Below are 22,927 nucleotides of genomic sequence, written 5' to 3'. Positions count from 1 at the left end.
CAATTTGATTTGTCTTTTTTTTCAGTCTACCATATTGTACTGTGAAGCTAAGAAAGATGAAAATATTCGTAAATTTAGTACTGATTTAGATTCATTAATTTATGATATTTTGGCTAAATTGATGGATTTGAAAAATCGTGTTCGAGATCCAAGTTTATTGAGTGCTGATTCAATGGCTGTGTCTGCTTTAGAAAATATACGTTATTTACATGATGAAGTACAGTCATTATCAAATAAAGCCAGAAGTTATGCTAATTATCAAGAAAGATTTGGTAGTTCCTTGTCGAGTTCTAAAAAGAATTTCTTTGGAGAGTAAGTGATTCATTTTATAGTTTTCTTCTATCTTAGTTTTAGTTTCAGCAACCAGTAGAATATTGCTGTGTGTATCAGGATTGTTGATTTAGTTGTATTTTTCTGACCTGATATGAATGACTGTTTTTGGCAAGCATAATGTATTTTAAAGATGATTGCCATTATGTGTATTCGTTAAACATATACCTTTATTAACACCATTCCCTGACATCATCTTGTTTTATTGAAAGTTATAGATGGACACCTGCAGCATCATTCCAATTACTTTTTGCAAGTGTTTTTAGCTAAAAATCTAATGGTTTTTAAATACTTTTTTTGTCATTTCAAAATCATGATTTCCATGAGGTATAAAGATAAAAACTGTTCCTTTAATTTGCTCAGTAGAAAATTACCACTTACTTAACCTTTATTTGAATCAGGAGAATCAACCATGTATCTGCCTTAAAAATCTGCATCAGTGTGAATTACATGTATTTAGTTATTTTCAGTGCAAAGTATTTTAAATCATTTGTAACCATGAGCTTTAAATTGTGTTTGTAGAGAATATTTATTAATGGACAAGAAATCAGATCAAAGTGCCCATGAAATACAAACAGATTTATCAGATATAGAAAGAGATTTAACATTACGAAGATTACTGTGGCAGTCTCTAGAAGAATGGACTAAACTAATAGAAGAATGGACTGCCTCATCATTTGATTCTGTTAATGTTGAATCTTTACAGAAAAATGTAAATAAATTTACTCAAACAGTATACATGTTGGAAAAAGGTAAATATGATCTTATTTGTGTTTTTCATTTCTTTTAGAAAATTTGATTTAAAATGTTGTATTCATCTGAATATTGGTAGCATTTGAGCTAAATCTCTGGTATCCATGTCACTTTTCAAAATAGAGAAACAAATTTTGAATTTGTCTACAATTAAATAAAAAACTGTTTTAATTTGATCGAAGGAAGTTTCAAAAGTTCAAGTCTCCAGAATGTCAAAATTCTCCTATATACAGTCTTGAATGGCATGGCATATATTAGATTAATGGTTATGTTATAAGAAATAGTATACATATCAGAAGTCAGATTCTCTTTCAGAGAAGTGATATGGGTATGAAAATATAGCTTTTAGAATAGTGCATCAATTGTATTTTCAGGTCTACCACACAATGAAATCCTACCCAAACTAAAAGAAAAAGTGATGCATTTTAAACAAGGAATGCCTGTTATAACGAGTTTAAGAAATCCCTCATTACGTGCTAGACATTGGGAAACTATAGAGAAAATAATAGGAAAAGTTATTATTAGAGATAAATCTTTTACACTTGGTAATCTTATGGAAATGAACGTAAGTTCCTTAAAAGTTTATCCCAGAATACCATATGTAAATGAGATCACAATATAGTTTGCTTCTATCCATCTTCCTCATCCCTAAAACGTGTAGAGAAGTAGGACATAAAATGCTTTTTGTCTTCTGATGAAATACCTTACCCTAAATTTAACTTCTATATGGTGTTTCTGTTGATATTCTGTTGATCTGTATTTTGATATAGATTGTATATTATTTATAGATATTTAAGCACAAAGATAGAATTCAGGATATATCCACCACTGCCAGTAATGAAGCTACATTAGAGATTATGTTACAGAAGGTTTGTATATAGTCTATGTAATAGACTTAAAACTCCATTCAATTCAATAGAAGAGCAATCATTCCATGTCATAGATTTTTGTCATTTTGATATAATGCTTTGCAAGGCGTTTCTACAACACGTAATCAGATACAGAAAAGTAGGACTTCAAAGTTTAGACTGACATAACTTCTTGGTTGATTCATACTTGTGTAAATTTTTTACAGATTATAAATTGTTGAATCATAACCAGACTTCAGATTTTATTCTTAGAAGTGACACAGATAATTGAAACTGTCCTCTTCAATCTGGTACTTCATTCCTTTGAAAATAATTCAGGAAGTAATTCTGACTTCTTACCAACAATGACTTTGCTCTTTCAGATTGTTGATTTATGGCAGAGTACAGATTTCCGTCTGGTAGCTCATGTAGGTAGAGATACTCTGATTATAGCTGGTGCTGATGATATTATGGCTCAATTAGAGGAGAGTCAAGTTACAGTGGGAACTATTAGAGGTTCTAGATATGTTGGTCCTATAAAAGTAAGATTTAAACTAAAGCTGTAGACATTCTCTTGGTGACATTGTAAAGAAAGGTTTTGTCACATAATTTTTTCTCGTCTTCTGCCATTTCCATCTACAATGGATGCAAAGAAACAGCATATTTTGTGAGGATAATACCTTAGGTTCTCTAGGATCCTGTCTCCCAGCTTGTTCTTGGCAAAAACACTTTGCATTGATTCATTGGATTATCATGCCCAGCTGGGTCAAATGGATTTATTAAGAAAGTCACCACAATTTCACACCACCATTAACAAATATCGTTATGATTTCTGTCCTGACAAAGCCTGAATAATGTAGGATATTCCTTGATTTTCTCTGTATTTGATCCATCATACCAATGACCTTATTCACTGAACTTCAGGATCTCTTCAACAAAGTTTAGGATTTTGAATTTGAATATAAATATTAGCTATTGAATATTTGATATGTAGGTTCAAGTAGAAGAATGGGAGAGAAAATTACAAGTGTTTTCTAGGACGTTAGATGAATGGTTAAATTGTCAAAGAAATTGGTTATATCTAGAACAAATCTTTAGTACTCCCGATATTCAAAGGTAATTGTGATAGAAGTTTAAAAAATGCAACTCATTTATTTGTGTCCGGAATTCGGGTGATGTGGTAATAAGTGCCAACATTAAAGGGACAGATTCACATTTTTTGACCAAGCGTTCCTTAGTCTGAGAAAAGGGAACTTTTTACATGAGTCAATCAGTAATACTGTTCGCAGCTCACCGTCAAAATTTGTTCCTTCAAATCCAAATATGTCCAGAATTTGAAAGTTAAAAAGACTAGTTGTCATTTCTTGAGACACTGCCATATATAGAAAAGACATCCCCAAAATGTTTTACTCCAATGATATATTCTGGCCATTCTTCCATTTTTTTTATAGTATATTCAAAATAGTAGCTTTTTATGTCCAGCAAAATTTCAATGAATGAAATCTAAATTTTATGATTTTTTTGTAGACAACTACCGAATGAGTTTAAGTTATTTTCTGGTGTTGATAAAGCATGGAAAGATGTTATGAGAAGAGTTGAAGATAGACCTAATGCTTTAAAGGCAGCTATAGCTCCTGGTACCTTAGAAACATTGTCATCTTGTAATGCTAATTTAGAGAAAATACACAGATGTCTTGAGGTAGGGTTATCAAAACTTGGATCTTGAAAGGAGTTAAGCCTAAATGATCTTGAAATTTTACAATGCCAATTAACATTTTACTCAGTTTTCACCAAGAAAAGTCCTTAAGAAATGTTGCCTAAATGTATTTGAAGGATTTACCTAAAATTTTATATTATGATTTCCATTATTTTTAGGATTATCTAGAAACCAAGCGTCTAGTATTCCCCAGGTTTTATTTTCTCAGTAATGATGAGTTATTAGATATACTAGCTCAATCTAAAGACCCACAAGCTGTTCAGGTAGGCTTAGAGATATTTTATCAATTTTATTCAAAGTTTTTACTGAAAACATGCCTATATAAGCTATGCATTGCTGGGGATGAAAGAAACTGATTGGTAAAGAAGAGCGATTTTAACATTTCAGGTGTTATATAGCCCGTTTGGTGCTGGTGCACCTTAATGCATTTCATTTCGCTTCGTTTCATTTCGTTAGATTCTAACAAGTACTAAGTCTAAAGCTAAGACTTAAGTTTGAGGGTATTGGAATGAGAGGAGATGTGTCTCAAGAAATTTCATTTGTACAGATTCACTGAAATTAGGGGGACTTTTTACAAGGTACCAGGTGATGTTGATGGTATTATAAAGTATATAAGGTTTTCCATTGTACCAAATTATCCAGATAACAGCAATCAATGTATTATACAATATTATCTTTTAAATAGTTTCCATTTGTATTTGAAATACTAGGACAGGTGACTGTTTATATTAACCATAATGATATTAGTTACACCCTAGAGAATCCAATTCCAATATCCCTTCACATTTCATACTATGTCCTTTTCAACAGTGAGGTTAGCTTAGATTTTTTTTATTAGAAAAGAATTTGTAATATATCCAGAAAAATGACCTATTCAGAATTAGACACCTAGAATTTATAACACATTACAGTGTTATGCACTACATTATGTAACTTTGCACTGCAACATGGTTATAAATTTTGATTTTGAGTAGAATTCTTGTTGTAATTGTTCAAATTACATTAATATACAGGTTAGGCAAGGCCAGGCAAGATAATATATGCCCACTGACAGCTTTGATTTTAAATAAAAATATTTAGCAGTACAGTAACAATTACCAGTATGAAATATTCAACCTTCAGACATACACTTCATTTCAACTTTTGAATAATATTACCAAGTTTCATCAAAATTTGTCAAGAATTGGGCTTTCTAGCATGTCAACAGGCTAAAACTTGAACGCATTTTCAAGAACAAGGGCAATAACTCATACTGAATATTTTTCAATTCTTCTGATTTTCAATAGGGTTCATCCTTGGGTGATATTTTTTGATTCTTCTGATTTCCAATAGGGTTCATCCTTGGGTGATTACAAACAATCATAACAAGTTTCGTCGAAATCAGTCAAGAAGTGTGCTTCACAAGCAATTTTGGACAGACCGACGGACAGAAATGAGTGACAGGCTTATAAAAAATGAGATGGTATACTGATGAAAATGAAACAATTTTTCTTCTGACCTACTGAAAGTACTTATTTGGTTGTCAGATATAATATAATTTTGTGCTCTGTTTGGTTTAATTAAGTGATATTTTCTATTACAGCCCCATCTTGGTAAATGTTTTGGTAATATTAAACAGTTAGATATAAGACATGTACCAAGACAACCACCCACAATAAAAACTATAATATCTAATGAACAGGAGGTCATAAGTATGCCCAGGTATGGAACAAACATTTTTTAGACTTCAAGTGTCCTTCTTTATTTGCATAATATTTTACATTATAATACCGATCTTAGTAGGAAAGAAAATTCTTTAAGAACAATGAATAGATTTTTTGTATTATCAATGTTCAAATTATATCTCAGATTAACTAATAAAGTATGGATTATATTGTAGAAATATTCGGGCTAGGGGACCTGTTGAACAATGGTTAGGTACAGTAGAGTCTGGTATGTTTGAAACTGTCAAGAAGTAAGTAGAATCTTTTCCTTTACTTGAGTGCAATAACTTCTTCTGCTTAAAATAAGTAAATCATAAAGTTTGTGATGTGATATCCTTAATAAATAAAGATTTTTTGAATTGAGTAAATCATATGACTATTTTTTGTATCACTGATGTTATATAGAAATTTGATCATCATGTACTCTCTTTTCAGGCATTTAAAGCTAGGTTTATCTGACTGGCTAGGTTGTGATATACAAGACTGGGTAGTAAAACATCCAGGACAAGTTGTTCTTACAGTAGTAAGTATAGCTATTTTTAGATATTTAAAGCTAGGTTTATCTGACTGGCTAGGTTGTGATATACAAGACTGGGTAGTAAAACATCCAGGACAAGTTGTTTTGACAGTAGTAAGTATAACTGATATGTAAAGCTAGGTTTATCTGACTGGCTAGGTTGTAATATACAAGACTGGGTAGTAAAACATCCAGGACAAGTTGTTCTGACAGTAGTAAGTATAACTGATATGTAAAGCTAGGTTTATCTGACTGACTAGGTTTTGATATACAAGACTGGGTAGTAAAACATCCAGGACAAGTTGTTCTGACAGTAGTAAGTATAACTGATATGTAAAGCTAGGTTTATCTGACTGGCTAGGTTTTGATATACAAGACTGGGTAGTAAAACATCCAGGACAAGTTGTTCTGACAGTAGTAAGTATAACTGATATGTAAAGCTAGGTTTATCTGACTGACTAGGTTTTGATATACAAGACTGGGTAGTAAAACATCCAGGACAAGTTGTTCTGACAGTAGTAAGTATAACTGATATGTAAAGCTAGGTTTATCTGACTGGCTAGGTTTTGATATACAAGACTGGGTAGTAAAACATCCAGGACAAGTTGTTCTGACAGTAGTAAGTATAACTGATATGTAAAGCTAGGTTTATCTGACTGACTAGGTTTTGATATACAAGACTGGGTAGTAAAACATCCAGGACAAGTTGTTCTAACAGTGGTAAGTATAACTGATATGTAAAGCTAGGTTTATCTGACTGACTAGGTTTTGATATACAAGACTGGGTAGTAAAACATCCAGGACAAGTTGTTCTAACAGTAGTAAGTATAACTGATATGTAAAGCTAGGTTTATCTGACTGACTAGGTTTTGATATACAAGACTGGGTAGTAAAACATCCAGGACAAGTTGTTCTAACAGTAGTAAGTATAACTGATATGTAAAGCTAGGTTTATCTGACTGGCTAGGTTGTGATATACAAGACTGGGTAGTAAAACATCCAGGACAAGTTGTTCTTACAGTAGTAAGTATAGCTATGTTCTTAACATTTCCCCCCATAAAAATATTGTCATAGCTATCTGACTGTCATAGGGAAATTGATCAAAAACAATTGATCACTGTAAATTTATCACTTAGTGAATGGTAATATTGTTACAAGATAGTACATTATTCACAGGATTATTTGGTCTCAGTAACAATCACATGGAGAATTGTCATATATTCAGCTGTCAATTTTCTTTACAGACGCAGATTATGTTTAATAAAGAAGTATCAAAATGTTTTGAACAAGCGAATCCTCGTCAAGAATTGATCAAAGTGAAAGACAATATGGTGGAATCATTGAATAAATTTGCAGGATTGGTATCTTCTAATATCTTGTCCTATCAGAGGATGAGTATAGAAGCATTATTAACAATTACTGTACATAATAGAGATATAGTCAATGAAATGATCTCCTTTAATGTCAAGAAAAAAGAAGACTTTGAATGGAAAAGGTAAGTATTTAAATCAGTCATTGCTCAAAACGTATTCTCAAATGTAACTTTCAAAAATTATTTTACCTTTTCATGATTTCATAGTCAAAGAGAAAATGGCAGGACTTTGGATTGAAAGTATCAATTCCCAATCTACACAATTGGTTACATGTGAGCATGTTTTTTTGGCATCTTTTCTCTCTGCTGCCAAAAAACATATTCATTCAGGAGCCTTTCCTAAAAACCATTTGATTACAAGATTACCTTTTAATCAGCTCACACCCTAGTGTCTATACGTCTGGCATTATGGTGTTAGACACTCATGTACACTATAAGTTATAATGCGTTTTATATGGCTTTTCTTTTGGCAGACAATTGCGTTATGAATGGGACGAGCAGACCAATAACTGTTTGGTGCTTCAATCTAATGCATCATTTCAATATGGATACGAGTATTTAGGCTGTTCACCAAGATTAGTTATTACACCATTAACAGATAGATGTTACTTAACATTAACTGGTGCTTTACATCTTCATCTTGGTGGTTCACCAGCTGGTCCTGCTGGTACTGGTAAAACAGAAACAGTTAAAGATCTGGCCAAGGTGATTATTTTTTACTTTATATATGAGCCCAATCTGGAGTAGGGCATAAAATTTCATTTTGATTTTGGCTCTATTGATTGATTTCTCAAAGATTCATACATTCTCTAGAGCAGTTTTAGAATGGCTTTCATTGACACATTAATTTATACTTTCAGGCTATGGGAAAACAATGTGTTGTATTTAATTGTTCTGAAGGTTTAGATTATAAGGTAATATTATAGATTTATCTTCTAAAACATATTTTATATGAGTAAATATATAGTCATGGATCAGGCACGGTTGAGCCATAAGCCAGGAAGGCTAGAGGTTTCTTAGCCTCCCTGATCTTAAAAGACCTAAGCTAAATAAACATTAGCCTCTTTAGGCACCATAATCAAATAAAAACTGCCTCCCTACTGTTTTGGTGACTGCTACTGAACAACATGAGATTAAAGTTCAGTTCTGTTGTTAAACAGAGCACTCTTGTTCCTTCCACTCTAATGATGTATGATAATATTTCAGATGTTAGGAAAGTTTTTCTCAGGGTTAGCTCAATCTGGTAGTTGGTGTTGTTTTGATGAATTTAATCGTATTGATGTAGAAGTTCTATCAGTCGTAGCTCAACAGATTCATACTATTAAAGCTGCTAAAGACACCCAATCATTACGCTTTATGTTTGAAAGTCGTGATATTAAACTCAATATGAGTTGTGGATACTTCATCACCATGAATCCAACGTAAGATTTTACACAACATACATGAAGAAAATTCTCAGTATCTCTTGGATTTCTCCTTCTTTTCACATGTAAAATTAATACAAAATAGGTCTTGAAAATTGAGAATTTCTCCAAGTGTTTTTGCAGTTGATCCCAGCCATTGTTTCTGCTCAGTTAATGTGCACTCTCATGTCAGTATTGAGACTACTGGACTGTTAAAGACACTTTTTACAAACATCACAATCATAAGATTAACTTCTAGTATTTGTGTTCATGTAATTTTATATCTTAATTCATCCATTTATTTCTGACAAATTTGTATTCAGTACCATTTATATTGTAGATATGCTGGTCGAGTAGATCTACCAGATAATTTGAAATCATTATTCCGTCCAGTAGCTATGATGGTACCAGATTATGCCTTGATTGCTGAAATCATCCTATTTTCTGAAGGTTTCCGTGATGCCAAATCTTTATCCCAGAAAATAGTCAATCTATATCAGTTGGCCAGTAAACAACTTTCACAACAAGATCATTATGATTTCGGCATGAGAGCTATAAAATCAGTTTTAGTAATGGCTGGCCATGGCAGACGTCATGCTCAACAGAGGTAAGATATGTTTTAGTGGATACAGGTAGATGTTCTGCTCAATATTCTAATTTCACCTCAAGGATACACCTGGCTATTTAGATGCTGTAGAAAGTGAATGGCTAAGATAACATTGTTGACAATGTAGATATCTAAGATTTGTGTTGTTATTTTTCATCTTACTTTGAGAATCAAAGACCTAATGAGCTTTTAATAAGTTTTTTAGTCTAAAATCTACTTATTTCACCTATTTACACAATGTTTTATATTGTTATTGTAATTTCAGGCCTGATGGTACAGTAAAACCATTAAAAGATGAAGAAGAATCCCATATAATGATTCATTCATTGCGTGATGCCAATTTACCCAAGTTTTTAGCAGAAGATGTTCCACTATTTGAGAGTATTTTAGCTGATTTATTTCCAGGAATTGTACCACCTTCTCCTGATCAGGGTGTTCTTGAGGTAAATTTTAATTTGACATCTTGAAAGAGCCTGTGTTGATAGCCATTTACGATGCCAGAATGGATGCTGTAAACTTTTGAGAATTGGTCTAAGAAAAACAGTTCGTTGTTTGTCATTGCTCCTATAATAACTATAATTTGATTGATTTCAAGAATTTGTACTCTGTTTTCAGAGAGCTATATCAATGGCTATAAGAGATCAGAACCTGCAGCACTGGCCAAGTCAAATGGAAAGAGTGAAACAGTTACATAGTCAAATCCTGGTACGTCATGGTGTAATGCTGGTTGGCCCTACCGGTGGAGGTAAAACAACTGTCAGAAATATCTTACAGAGGGCACTAGTATTATTACCTACCATAACCCCCCAGGATGATCATGTAACCACTAGTCCAGTTAAAAAGCCAAATTCTTATGTGGTGAGTGGTTACTTTCTTATTTATTATCTTCAGTGTTTTCTTACTCTTTTAAAACACTCATATTTGCAAATTGAAATTATGGAAGCCAAAAATGAAAATTTAGAACCTGGGTTTTTGTTTTTCAGCATAACCGTACTAAGAAAGGACATGTGGAAACTTTCACCTTGAATCCGAAATGTGTAAAACTTGGTGAATTGTATGGTGAAACTAATCCAGTAACATTTGAATGGACAGATGGACTTATTGCGTCTGCTACAAGAAAATTTTATAAAGATTTAAATATAATTACCAGTGGGGATGATGGGAAGGAATCTAGAGCTGATACAACTATGACTAATTATTCACAAATGACACAGGTATGTTTATATATTTGTTAGGTGTGCACCATGCCACTAGGCAGTATAGATTTTCCTCATTGCAGAATGCAAACCATATGTCAAATCTAGTTTTTACTCAGTTATCAATGGTTTCTCCTAGACCATATTATGCTCCAATAGCAGTTTATGGAAAATCATTGGACTTGTAGAATCATGAATCTTTTGAATTATAAGAATCACCTTTCAAAGCAAAATCTTGATATAAACTATTTCTATTTAGACTACAATAAGAACAGGAACTACAAGTGTATCGGAGGCTACAGATATAACAGAAGATCTACAGAAAAAAGATCAGCTAGAAACAGTACCTACAGATTGGAGATGGATTGTATTAGATGGTCCTGTTGATACATTATGGGTTGAAAATCTCAATACAGTTCTTGATGATTCTAAGGTAGATTTTTCAAACTATATTCTGTAATTTGAATCATCATGTTGACAAATTTGCCTTTAGCATAATATTGGTTCCTTATTGGATTATGAATTTTACATTGGAATTTCATTGACATGGATGTTTACCCCGAGCTTAACCTCATGATAAGATCATTCCAGATAAGTTGAATCCATAAGAGCTGTCTATTGGATCATTCAAGGTCTTAATAATTTCACTCTAATCATTAAGATTTAAACCCACAACTACCATTTGTCCTGGATGGACAATTCTGTCAAATTGTGTGAATCAAGTTTTATAGATTTTAACCATTTCTAAATCTAGTATATATGTTTTATCATTACTCTGTAATATTTGATATTATAGGTGTTATGTTTAGCTAGTGGAGAGCGTATTAGTTTAGCACCTGGTATGAGATTAATATTTGAAGTAGATAATTTATCACAAGCCAGTCCAGCTACTATTAGTAGATGTGCTATGGTCTATATGGTAATTACTCAATTTTATATACCAGTTAAATTTTCACTGGACATTCTTGGATTGAAATGCTATTGTTTTCTAGGAGAATTCCTTGTTTTGATGTTATCTTATAACTGTTAGAGTGTTGGTTTATGTTTCTGGTAGACATATTCTCGCTCTGCTACTGTGTCTGAGATTTCACATAGTTTAGTCCCTCCATGAAAGCTTTTAAATGCTATATAACTTTAACATTTACTATGCACTCTTACAGGACCCAGTAGATTTAGGGTGGCAGCCATTTGTAAAGAGTTGGTTGTACACTGCACTACCTAAAGAACTGCCAGATAGTGGTAAAAGCCATCTGTTGAAACTTTTTGAACATAGTATCGACAAGGGACTGAAATTCCTTAAGAAATATCAGAAGTTTCAGACTATCATGGTACCAGAAATGAGTATAGTATCAACATTGTGCCACCTGTTGTCAGCCTATTTTGACTATATGAGTAAACATGGAGGATTTGGTAATCCAGGTATGGTATTTTGAATTAGTGAAAATTCCTCAATTTGCTTGTAGCTCTGTCAGGAGCAGCAAAGCTGGCATAATTTCGTTTTGTCTATTACAAGTTTGTAATAAAGACAAGGGATGTAAAAACTTAAAAGATCCATGAAAATCCACCAGAGTAATAGACCCTCCTTCTGTTTGTTAAAGATAAGATTGAAGTCAGACCTACTAGTGATGGTGAGAGTAGAGGAGAATCTGGTGTATCTAGTCGTAATTCATCAAGAACTACATCTGGTAGAGTATCTAAGAGTAAACGTAGTAAAAGTAAGAAGAATAAACTAAAGGAAGATCTAGAGAATATGGATGATAATAAAGGAAAAGACTCAAGGTAAGACATTTTTGATATTCTTAATTTAGCCGTAAGAAATAAACAGCTTTCAACAACATTCACAGACCCTCTTGTTGAAAGATAAGCTGGTTTTGTTTGGCTAGCTAGTTTTGGTAGTTGATCTTCAGTTCTTGAAATATTTTTGGAGAGGTCAAAGACTGATTGGAAAGCATATGGCTGTATTACATTTTGTTGTTGAAGTTACCTGTGCTTTAATGACTGGTTGTACATTAATAATTATGATTTCAGTATGGCTCAACAGTTCTTTCTCCAGAAATCACCAACACAGCTATTAAATTTTCTTGGTAAACTGTTTGCATTCTGTTATACATGGAGTTTTGGTGGTATATTACGTAGACAGGAAGATATAGATGATGATGATACTAGAAGATCTTCAGATAAAGATGAAATTAATATCTGTAATGAATTTGATAATTTTATGAGAGAAGTATTTGAAGTTGAACCACCAGTTGGTAAGTGATAATGCCATTTTCCAAGTCATGTTTTAGTTGGCTTCATTCGCAAAGCATTGATTGTAACCCAGAGATGTAAGACTTCCGGATATTTCCAGAAATGGAAATGGGTTGCTTAGAATTCTATGCTTCCCAAAAGTTTTGGAAATGAATATAATGGTCACTTACATCTCTGGTAGCCTCAAAAGGGTGAACTCTTGAAATGATTAAATAATGATTTGAAAGAAAGAGCATTTTCTATAAAGTAAACTTTTTCAATACTATTGTGGTTGGTTTTCTGCTATCAAAAAATAGTTCAGAAGTAATTTTTATTTTCATTTTTAGGCGTGCGTCTGCCAGCTGGTAACAGAAGTATGTATAGCTTTTTTTTAAACATGGAGTCTGGTTCATTTACACCATGGGATGTCCTGGTACCAACAACTAAATCACTGATAGAAAAAGGAGCTATGTTAACTATAGGAGAGACTATGGGATTAATGAGTGAACAGAAGAAATCAGATGGTTTACAGGAAGCTGAAATTGTACCAACTGTTGATATTATACGTTTCTCATTTCTAACTAGTTTATTGTTACTACAGAAACATCCAGTTCTTATAACAGGTTTGTGGGACTGTTTTCAATGTTTGTTATTGTTGACATGAAAGTAAAGTAGCTGGCTATAAACGTGAACATTGATAACTCTCCTTGTCATGGCGATGGTGCTGATAGGTTCTGTATTGCTTGGAGATAAAGCTTGAGAGGTAAATACCTTTTTCATTCTTGTACACTTCATTCTTGTCCATCTTCATAAGCATGTTCCTGTTCTCAAGGCAGAAATATTTTGTTATTAAACTTTGCTCTTACAATTCATGTAAAATATGTTGTAGGTGATTCTGGAGTAGGAAAATCAGCTTTAATAAACAATATGTTAAAACGTCTACAGAAGGAAGGTGGTACAACCTACAAAAACGGTACCATATTAGGAGATATCTTCACTTATTCTGAGAAACGTATGTCTATACTTAATGACATTAGCAACTTGACAAGATTTGGTGATGAAGAAACAGAAAATAAAAGTTTAGACGTACTACTGGGATCAGTTAAACCTAAAATACAAAGTGGACTGTTGAGTACAACCATACAGTTCAGTGCCCAGACAAGTTCAGCTCGTCTTCAAGGTCACATCATGCACAAATTGATCAAGAAGGGTAAAGATGCTCTTGGTGCTCCTAAAGGACGAAAGGTAAAGTTAGAATTTGAATTTTTATTCTTGAACTTCAACTCTTTGATGTCCATGGTTTTATCAGAAGGTTTAATTTCTTGCCAAGATTTAGATTTAGGGAGGGTTCTCGTCAATGTTCAGTCTTAGGGTTTTCTTCATGGTTTAAGAATTGATCATACTTGAATGCAACATTTAATCTCTAAAAGATTTGGATTCCTTGACATTAAAATTGATTGCAATTGAATTTTTTGATAGTGAATCATTCTATAATTAGGTTGTTGTGTTTGTGGATGATCTGAATATGCCAGCTCCAGAACAGTATGGTGCTCAACCACCTCTAGAATTACTCCGACAGTTTCTGGAACTTGGTGGATTTTATGACACTGCTAAATTACAGTGGAAGGTAAATCTTGTTTTTTTTCAAAAATGCATTGAATATTCCTGCAGTATGATTATTGTTTTAGATTGTTTAGTGATAAAGCATTGGTACCATCGCTGTTAATATGGGTTCTCACCAGTCAAATCTGTCATGTATATACTAATCACAATTGAGTAATTTCAAACATGCATATTAAGGAATTTGTTTTCTATCTTTAGGACATTTTGGATGTTACCATGGTTACAGCCTGTGGTCCTCCTGGTGGCGGTAGAAATCCTACAAGTCCTAGATTATTAAAACATTTCTGGTATGTATATCACAGTTGTTCAGCTTTAGTGTAAATGTTCCATTCATGTATATCAAATACTTAAAAAAATTTAATGAGCAATATTATTCTTCTGTGTATGTTTTGGGGAATTTTGTGTATGACAAAAAAATGTGTCCTTCATTTCAGTATATTTGCTTTACCAACACCATCTACTAGATCCTTACAGCATATTTATCAAGTTCAGTTAGGCAGGTTTATCATTCAAGATGGTGACTTTATGCCAGAAGTTCAAGAATGTTTATTTTCAATGGTATCTGCTAGTATAGCTATATACTATAGAATGGGAAGTACTATGTTACCAACACCCACCAAATCACACTACACTTTCAACATTAGAGATCTCTCCAAGGTAATGAACAAGTAGTAATGTCAATATGTATTATTTTTATAAAACCCTCTGCAGATATGCAAGTTTATCCATAATAGTGGCACATGAAAACATTAAGATGAAAGGTTTACTCATACTACAATATAGAGATGTACTGAAGTTGAGATGTGTATTGATTTCAGAATGCCTAATTCAGTGATTTGAAAAATGATATACCAAAATTTAAAATATATGAGACTTTAGCATCAGTTTTGTGATAAAATGATTGTTCGTAGTTTTGACCTGGTATCTGGTTTTTGGCAATTAAAAGTCATAGATGCCTATATATATATATATATATATATGAACATGCTGACTGAATTCCTCTAATGTACTTGTAAGTTTCAAATCTTTCTATTGTTTCAGTGAATGAATCTGAGCCTCAAATGATATGTATTCTTATTTCTTTCAGGTTATCCAAGGTTTATTACAAGCTCATAATTCAGTTATTGTCAGTAAAGATAATTGTGCTCAGTTATTGGCTCACGAAGCTACCCGAGTATTCCATGATAGATTGGTAGATAATACAGATAGAATGGCATTCTTTGATATACTATCAGATAATCTTCATGATTATTTCAAGGTGGGTTTGAGCCTAAGTATCTCTGCACGCTTATAGGATTATTTTTACTCAACATTTTAAACCTGTTTCAGTTGCAGACATACATATGATTAATTCCAAATGATGATCAATTTCAAACCTTTTTCTGCATTTAAATGTGTATTTACTATTTAGTTTGAAGCTAGAGATAAAAGCTTAAACTTTATCCTAGTACAGTGTACTCTGTGATATCCTACATCTGAATATTCCGACTTTCTGCGTAATCGTACATCATTTTCTGGTCCTGATTGATTTCTTTCTTAGGCTAGTTTAAAAAACTCTGATACTCTGACAGTGTATTCCAAATAACGACACTAATCAGTGGTCCTGACACTCAGAAAAATCTGTATAATCTGACATCTATTCATCTTAATCACTTATCGTCAATTAGATAATCGCTTATTTTATTGATAATCCAGATCAAATCACATGAAAACAAAAGATCGCTGAACTAAATTCGCTAATCTAACATTGTTTTGCGGTCCCAGTGTATGTCGGATTAGGCAGAGTATACTGTACTGTAAAGATTGCCTTTAATGATCAATCTGAATTGTCTAACTTGTCAATATCTAAATTGTTTAAAGGTGAAATGGACTGCAGAAAAGCTACGTAATGAACAGGTATTATTTGGAGATTTCTTTGAGATAGATGAAACAGCTAACAGAATATATCAGCCTCTAGCAGACCGTAGTAAATTAGGCAATGTTCTAGAAGATTACTATATGAGATTAAACTTTGGTAATTCCAAATCAAGTCAGTTGGTATTTTTTAAAGATGCTGTAGAACATATTGTTAGAGCAGCGCGTGTTTTCAGACAACCAGGAGGTCATTTACTATTGGTAAGACAATTCTTCCTTATGCCCTTTTTGGCACTATTTTCAAAGATGTTTGCCTTTGACGCACTCCTGACCAATTTTTGTACTAAATTCACGTAAGACAACCACAAGAAGATCAAATTTTCTACTTCTTTTTTGAGCTATGGATGCTACTTAATAATGGCATAGGTAAAAATTTTGGAGGGTACTTCCTCATATTCTATATTTGAATCTAGGACCCAGGTGATAATTTAAGCTGGCTACCAATGTTTAAGCAATACTTATAGTACCAAGTCAAGGATAAGTAAATAATTATAATTATTATATATTTCTAGGTTGGATTAGATGGTACAGGAAAATCAACTGTAGTACATTTAGCTAGTCATATTGCTAGATGTGAACTCTTCAGACTTTCTCTTCAAAAACACTATGGAACAATTGAATTTAGAGATGATCTGAAACGAGTTTTCAAAATAAGTGGTGTTAAAGGTCAAAATACTGTGTTTTTATTGGCTGATTCAGATATTGTTAAGGTAATGTGACTGTTTATCTAGAAAATGATGTAAATTTTTATACTAATGGGAAAATGATTTTCTGTTTTTTTTTATGTGGTTAAAAGGATTGTAAAGATGTTTTCTAAATTTTTTATGTGTATCAGGGACACTGATAGCTTCAATTTGCACCATTCTAATTTTCATTCCGACGTCTGTGGTTCTTGCAATTCCACTAAAACTAATGCATTTTTTGACGTCACTAGAGGGAAGCCACCAAAAGCTACCTATGTAGTTCCCCTCTAGTGATGTCATTAACCACTTTACATTCTCTTTAATATTATGGGGAAGGGATATGGTCTCTATAGAGATCAAATTAGTTGTGGCAGTTTTCGTGGACAAATGGCCTGTACACCTTGTATGGCTGCATGAAATTGAAAACTGCATTGATAGTTGTCTGTTCTAGGAATCTTTCCTGGAAGATATTAACTGTATTTTAAACTCTGGAGAAGTACCAGATCTCTTTGATAATGAAGAATTAGATGGAATCACCATGGATTTGAAAAGTGCTGCTGCCGAAGCAGATATACCAGACACAAGAGTTGCTGTTTATCAGTTCTTCATACAACGTGTACGTCAAAACCTACATGTTGTATTAACAATGAGTCCTGCTGGTGATAAATTCAGACAAAGATGCCGAATGAATCCAGCGTTAATAAATTGCTGTACAATAGATTGGTATGATGAATGGACTGATGAAGCTATGTTGAGTGTGGCTCAGGTTTTCTTTCAAAACACAGAATTTTTAGCTGACCCAAGATATGACATAGAGGTAGGTTTGCCTTTTCTCTTCAGATTATAAAACCTGGTAAGTGATGCTGGTAAGAGGGACTGACATGGAAAAAGTTGTTCGGTTGGTACTATAAACCGACGCCCTGTGTGCTACAGGCTGTGCACGTTGAAGATCCCTTGACAGTTGGAAATTGAAAAAGAGCAGGCTAATGCCGCTGTCCTGGCAAATTTTCCTTCATTGCACCCTGCATGGCGGTACAAAAAGTAGGACATAAAACTCCTTGCGTGATATATTCCTTATCATTATTTCATTGTGATACACATGTTGCCAGAGTAGAATATTGTGATATATCTTTATTTTAAACAGTGTGTTCCTTGTGCATAGGTTTTTCTAGTTTATTGTCTGCAGTATCTATCTAGATATAAAAAGTAGGTGTTGCCAGGGCAAGGTGTATAGTTATTGTGTTATATCATTTAAACCATCACAAAGTTTAGAAGTTCGAATGCCATTTGACCTTTTACTATTGATATTTGCAATGGATGTGTTGCTAGAATGTTGTCAAATTAACATGTTATATTTCTGATATAGGTTATTAAAGAACGTGTTGCCAGAGCATGTGTTGATATCCATCGTAGTATATCAGTTGTATCAAGACAATATTGGGAAGAAATGAGAAGACATTATTATTCTACACCATCAAGTTATATGGAGTTGATAAGATTATATTCTATTATGTTACGTGACAATAAACAAGAATTTGTTAATAACAGGTATAAGCATAGTTAACCTTTATACATAATTCATTCATTCATTCATTCATTCATTCATTCATTCATTCATTCATTCATTCATTCATTCATTCATTCATTCATTCATTCCATTCCATTCCATTCCATTCCATTCCATTGGCTCTCAGCTATTGAAATGATGTTGCAAGGATATTAAAAATATATTGAAGTGAACTCAAAATATCTCTCACAAAAAATCATAATGTTTTTTCACTATTGTTATCTGGATAGTTCTCTGTATTTTTCAGAGAAAGATTACAGATCGGTCTATCTAAATTATCTGAAGCTAACTCATTAGTTGGTGAAATGCAAGAAGAGTTGGTAACCCTGGGACCTAAAATAGAAGAAAAAGCAAGGGTAAGTAATAGGTATCAGAATGTTTCACACCCTTCTTGAAGTTTTTTATGATATTCTTAGTGGCCGTTTCATTATGAATTTTGTGTTTGTAGGATACAGAAATATTATTAGAACAATTAGAGAAAGATAAGATAGCAGTAGAAGAAGTACAGCAGATTGTTGAAGCAGAAAAGAACATCATGGATAGAGAAACACAGATAGTTCAAGATTATGCTGATGTAAGTTGCTTTAATTTTACAGCTTGACAAAGAAAAGAAGGCAACATAATCACATTTTTGAGACTTATGTCATGAAAATGATATTTTATAGCAGAATTTGAATGATTTCAATCTTGATGCTTCTGGGAAGCTGTATGACAGATTCCATTTCAGCTCCAATGTGATTTAAGAACAGTTTTGCAGATTTTGAATTTTTCTCATGTTCGATGTTCTTATTTTCAGGAATGTGAATTAGATCTAGCCTCAGTTTTACCAGCTCTACAAAATGCTATTGGATCATTAGAAACATTAGATAAAGCATCTATATCAGAAATTAGGTGAGATTATAATCTATCAAAAATTAAAAATCAGGTTGTTTGTTTTGCATCACATCAGCTGTCCTTGTCACTTGTGATGGAAAAGTTTCAATGTTTGGGAACCTAATCTTTCAATATTAAGTCACTATTTATCCCTTTCTAAACTTCATCCATTGGCAGGAACATCAAACTAAATTGGCACTACAGTTTTGGGTACAAACTCCACTAGGTTTTAATTATAATTAATCTTTTTTTCAGAGTTTACACACATCCACCAGTGTTAGTTAAAACGGTTATGGATGCTGTCTGTGTTCTCTTTCAAAAAAGACCAGATTGGGTCACAGCTAAACAGATGTTAGGGGATGCTAATTTCCTTAAAATGCTTCTTCAGTTTGATAAAAATGGGTTACCAGACAAGGTAGGTTTTGCATTTTAAATTCATTCTTTATTAGTGAATGTTGACATCCTTTTGACACTGGTATGATGCTAAGAGTTTAGACATGTTCTTTTAAGGCAATTATTATCCTTGTTTAAGATTCAAAAAGCCTCCTGTCTGCTCCTTTAACATAACCTCATGTTATTATGAATACCTGCAGATCATATAAGTAAACAAGATATTTTGGACTATTTGTAGGTATTTAAGAGACTAAAAAGATACTCTAAAGATCCTGATTTTAACCCAGAGAAAGTGGGAAGTGTATCAGAAGCTTGTAGATCTATATGTGAATGGGTATTAGCTATAGAACATTATAATGATGTTTATAAGGTAAGATAGTTAGATACATTAACAGTAACTTATGCTTTGTCATTCTATTTGTTGAATGGATATCAGCATTTAATAAACAGAATTGTTAACCTGTTAACCTCACTTAAATGCTTGACAAATAACATTATTACTTTTATAAGATACTCGGTACCTTATCTGATTTGGGATGTATTTCTGAAATGCCTCTGATTAATAGACAATATCTAATAAGTAATGATTGGGACAAGGATCATCCACCAAGAAGAATCAAAGATTCATATTTTGCTTGATGATTTTTCAGATGGTCAAACCAAAACAGAAAAGAGTAGAAGATGCTAGAGAAGCTCTGAAGTTAGCTCAGAATAATTTAGTACAGAAAATGGCTAGTTTGAAAAAGGTAATATTTCTTTCCTGTTTAAAGCCATTCTAAGCCACTGATATAATAGCTTTCCTGTAAAATGAAATATCTAATTACTGGTTTAGGAATGAGGTATAATGAGATATGCCAAAAGACTGTAAGAAACTTATGATGACTAGGCTTGTTTATATTTATTAGGAGACTGTCTTGATTTGATTTTCAGATTCAAGATCATTTAAAGATGATAGAAAGACAGTATCAAGATAGTGTTAATCAAAGAGAGGGATTAAAGGAAAGAAAGAAAACAACTGGATTAAGATTACAGAGAGCTTCATTATTGATTAAAGCTTTAGATGGTGAAAAGGTATGGTGCTTATTCTTTAGGGGAATTAGAGACAAACAAAATTTGCCACTTAATCAAGGATGCTTTAAGATTATATTTGTTTTATCCAAAATTCCATATTCAGCAGTGAGTGATGAATCATATGATGTTCTTTGCTTGGTTACACCAGAAAAATGATGGCTGAACCAAAGACTTGCAAACTTGGTTAGTTTCAATGTCAAGTCTTTTATGTTCCCAAACAAAAATTCTATGTTGTCTATTTAGGTTCGCTGGGCAGATTCTGTGAAGACATTAGATTTTAAGCTAGAAGGATTAGTTGGTGATACATTAGTAGGAGCTGCAGCAGTATCATATCTCGGTGCTTTTACTGCCACCTACCGTAAACAGTTAGTAAAGACCTGGGTTGAGATGTGTCAAACAGTTGATATACCTATTTCTAAATCATTTGATCTAGCTAGAAGTATGGTTGATGACAATCAGGTAATGTAAAATTAAATACTTTAAAAAAAATACACAAAAAAAGTATTGATAAGAAGTACCATTTCCAATGGATGGAGCAATTCAGTTTGGAAACATTTTTTAAGAAGAAAATATTTTGAACTTAGATATTAAAAGTGAACAGTTTTTTGCTCTGATTTAAACTGAGTTATACACTTTCTTATGAGTGATTGTTTTGATGTATTTTTATAGGTTATGAAGTGGCATAATGAAGGTTTACCAAGAGACAACCATTCTAAAGAGAATGCCATGTTTGTAAAGAGAGCAAGAAAATGGCCGCTACTGATAGATCCTCAGGGACAAGCTTTAAAGTAAGTATCAGTATTGATTGATTTATGTCTTGTTCAGCCCATCGACTGAAAATGCATTTGCCAAGATGGCTTCTTGAAAAAAATTGAAATTATTAATTATGTTATCATTACAGTTGGGTTAAGGAAATGGAAGGTAGTAGATTAAAAATAGTAACAGCTACAGATCATAATTTGATGAGAACAATGGAAACTGCTATCAGAGTAGGAGATCCTGTTCTTATCAAGGTAAGTTATTAATATGGACTTAAATTTCTTTGGTAGCTTGGTTTCATTAAACATTATATGTAGAATTGATATCACAGCACATTGTGTTCTTGCTTTATGATATCACAGCACATAGTGTTCATGCTTTATGATATCACAGCACATTGTGTTCATACTTTATGATATCACAGCACATTGTGTTCTTGCTTTATGATATCACAGCACATTGTGTTCATGCTTTATGATATCACAGCACATAGTGTTCATGCTTTATGATATCACAGCACATTGTGTTCATACTTTATGATATCACAGCACATTGTGTTCATGCTTTATGATATCACAGCACATTGTGTTCATGCTTTATGATATCACAGAACATAGTGTTCATGCTTTATGATATCACAGCACATAGTGTTCATGCTTTATGATATCACAGCACATTGTGTTCATGCTTTATGATATCACAGCACATTGTGTTCATGCTTTATGATATCACAGCACATTGTGTTCATACTTTATGATATCACAGCACATTGTGTTCATACTTTATGATATCACAGCACATTGTGTTCATGCTTTATGATATCACAGAACATAGTGTTCATGCTTTATGATATCACAGCACATTGTGTTCTTGCTTTATGATATCACAGCACATTGTGTTCTTGGTTTATGATATCACAGCACATTGTGTTCTTGCCTTATGATATCACAGCACATTGTGTTCATGCTTTATGATATCACAGAACATAGTGTTCATGCTTTATGATATCACAGCACATTGTGTTCATGCTTTATGATATCACAGCACATTCTATTCATGCTTTATGATATCACAGCACATGGTGTTCTTGCTTTATGATATCACTTTTCTGATCTTCTGAGGCCACACAGTTTGATACCAGAGCAAATTGTGTCCTTACTGTTTTACATCATACATTTTATCAATTCTATTTGAAATCACATAATATTGACACATTTCTTCTGATATCACAGCACATTGACACATTTCTTGTGAAATCACAGCACATTGACACATTTCTTCTGATATCACAGCACATTGACACATTTCTTGTTAAATCACAGCACATTGACACATTTCTTCTGATATCACAGCACATTGACACATTTCT

General features: G+C 32.9%; 1 protein-coding gene across 1 annotated transcript in view; it reads left to right on the top strand.

Annotated features, from left to right (window-relative positions):
* Positions 1-1,519: 1,519 nt before the first annotated feature.
* Positions 1,520-22,927, top strand: part of LOTGIDRAFT_133247 (hypothetical protein) — a gene marked incomplete at both ends in the record, with an annotated part of 29,386 nt that continues 7,978 nt past the window's right edge. The window contains 44 exons of the mRNA XM_009067521.1: positions 1,520-1,648; positions 1,872-1,952; positions 2,315-2,473; positions 2,926-3,047; positions 3,459-3,630; positions 3,807-3,911; positions 5,231-5,281; positions 5,511-5,602; positions 5,895-5,982; positions 7,113-7,363; positions 7,714-7,945; positions 8,101-8,154; positions 8,447-8,661; positions 8,984-9,234; positions 9,530-9,693; positions 9,866-10,069; positions 10,249-10,399; positions 10,800-10,879; positions 11,243-11,365; positions 11,607-11,870; positions 12,500-12,578; positions 12,630-12,698; positions 13,023-13,178; positions 13,212-13,298; positions 13,565-13,627; positions 13,778-13,920; positions 14,174-14,302; positions 14,497-14,585; positions 14,733-14,955; positions 15,386-15,572; positions 16,175-16,413; positions 16,725-16,922; positions 17,347-17,716; positions 18,287-18,443; positions 18,710-18,818; positions 18,911-19,036; positions 19,259-19,353; positions 19,591-19,750; positions 19,967-20,098; positions 20,379-20,474; positions 20,659-20,799; positions 21,043-21,258; positions 21,469-21,587; positions 21,701-21,812. Coding sequence (XP_009065769.1) covers positions 1,520-1,648; positions 1,872-1,952; positions 2,315-2,473; positions 2,926-3,047; positions 3,459-3,630; positions 3,807-3,911; positions 5,231-5,281; positions 5,511-5,602; positions 5,895-5,982; positions 7,113-7,363; positions 7,714-7,945; positions 8,101-8,154; positions 8,447-8,661; positions 8,984-9,234; positions 9,530-9,693; positions 9,866-10,069; positions 10,249-10,399; positions 10,800-10,879; positions 11,243-11,365; positions 11,607-11,870; positions 12,500-12,578; positions 12,630-12,698; positions 13,023-13,178; positions 13,212-13,298; positions 13,565-13,627; positions 13,778-13,920; positions 14,174-14,302; positions 14,497-14,585; positions 14,733-14,955; positions 15,386-15,572; positions 16,175-16,413; positions 16,725-16,922; positions 17,347-17,716; positions 18,287-18,443; positions 18,710-18,818; positions 18,911-19,036; positions 19,259-19,353; positions 19,591-19,750; positions 19,967-20,098; positions 20,379-20,474; positions 20,659-20,799; positions 21,043-21,258; positions 21,469-21,587; positions 21,701-21,812 — 6,483 coding nt within the window. The remainder of the gene's footprint in view (positions 1,649-1,871; positions 1,953-2,314; positions 2,474-2,925; positions 3,048-3,458; positions 3,631-3,806; positions 3,912-5,230; positions 5,282-5,510; positions 5,603-5,894; positions 5,983-7,112; positions 7,364-7,713; positions 7,946-8,100; positions 8,155-8,446; positions 8,662-8,983; positions 9,235-9,529; positions 9,694-9,865; positions 10,070-10,248; positions 10,400-10,799; positions 10,880-11,242; positions 11,366-11,606; positions 11,871-12,499; positions 12,579-12,629; positions 12,699-13,022; positions 13,179-13,211; positions 13,299-13,564; positions 13,628-13,777; positions 13,921-14,173; positions 14,303-14,496; positions 14,586-14,732; positions 14,956-15,385; positions 15,573-16,174; positions 16,414-16,724; positions 16,923-17,346; positions 17,717-18,286; positions 18,444-18,709; positions 18,819-18,910; positions 19,037-19,258; positions 19,354-19,590; positions 19,751-19,966; positions 20,099-20,378; positions 20,475-20,658; positions 20,800-21,042; positions 21,259-21,468; positions 21,588-21,700; positions 21,813-22,927) is intronic.

This window comes from Lottia gigantea (assembly GCF_000327385.1).
Source record: "Lottia gigantea unplaced genomic scaffold LOTGIsca_83, whole genome shotgun sequence".
NCBI lineage: Eukaryota > Metazoa > Mollusca > Gastropoda > Lottiidae > Lottia > Lottia gigantea.
Note: the sequence above shows the minus strand (reverse complement) of the source record. Positions and strands in the feature narration are given on the sequence as shown.